Source organism: Microtus ochrogaster, chromosome 1, assembly GCF_000317375.1.
Source record: "Microtus ochrogaster isolate Prairie Vole_2 chromosome 1, MicOch1.0, whole genome shotgun sequence".
In the NCBI taxonomy this organism is placed as follows: Eukaryota; Metazoa; Chordata; class Mammalia; order Rodentia; family Cricetidae; genus Microtus; species Microtus ochrogaster.
This window is the reverse complement of record NC_022009.1, coordinates 3,565,847-3,566,580: the sequence shown is the minus strand read 5'-3', so window position 1 is coordinate 3,566,580 and position 734 is coordinate 3,565,847. Positions and strand designations below refer to the sequence as shown.

The window sequence follows — 734 nt, the reverse complement described above, 5'->3', positions numbered from 1 at the left end:
CTGTGGAAACTCCACCTGCACCAACTGAGGAGGTCCCTGCAGAAGCTCCACCTGCTCCAGCTGAGGAGGCCCCTGTGGAAACTCCACCTGCACCAGCTGCGGAGGTCCCTGCAGAAGCTCCACCTGCACCAGTTGAGAAGACCCCTGCAGAAGCTCCACTTGCTCCAGCTAAGGAGGCCCCAGCAGAAGCTCCACTTGCTGAGGAGGCTCCCGCAGAACCTCCACCTGCACCAGCTGAAGAGACCCCCGCAGAAGCTCCACCTGCACCAGCTGAGGAGGCCCCTGCCGAACCTCCACCTGCACCAGCTGAGGAGACCCCTGCAGAAGCTCCACCTGCACCAGCTGAAGAGGCCCCTGCAGAAGCTCCACCTGCTCCAGCTGAGGAGGCCCCTGCAGGAGCTCCACCTGCTCCAGCTGAGGAGGCCCCTGCAGGAGCTCCACTTGCTGAGGAGGCCCCAGCTGAACCTCCACCTGCACCATCAGAGGAGACCCCTACAGAAGCTCCACTTGCACCTGCAGAGGAGGCCCCTGCAGAAGCTCCACCTGCTCCAGCTGAGGAGGCCCCTGCAGAAGCTCCACCAGCTGAGGAGGCCCCTGCAGAAGCTCCACCTTCACCGGCAGAGGAGGCCCCTGCAGAAACTCCACCTGCTCCAGCTGAGGAGACCCCTGCAGAAGCTTCACCTGCTCCAGCTGAGGAGGCCTCTGTGGAAACTCCACCTGCACCAGCTGAGGAG

The 734-nt window shown here is 63.8% G+C and overlaps 1 protein-coding gene across 1 annotated transcript in view; it reads left to right on the top strand.

Annotated features, from left to right (window-relative positions):
- The window catches only part of Fscb (fibrous sheath CABYR binding protein), a 4,002-nt gene that overhangs the window by 1,654 nt on the left and 1,614 nt on the right, over positions 1-734 (top strand). Inside the window, exon 2 of the mRNA XM_026778021.1 lies at positions 33-698. Within this exon, the coding sequence (XP_026633822.1) occupies positions 33-698 (666 nt within the window). The remainder of the gene's footprint in view (positions 1-32; positions 699-734) is intronic.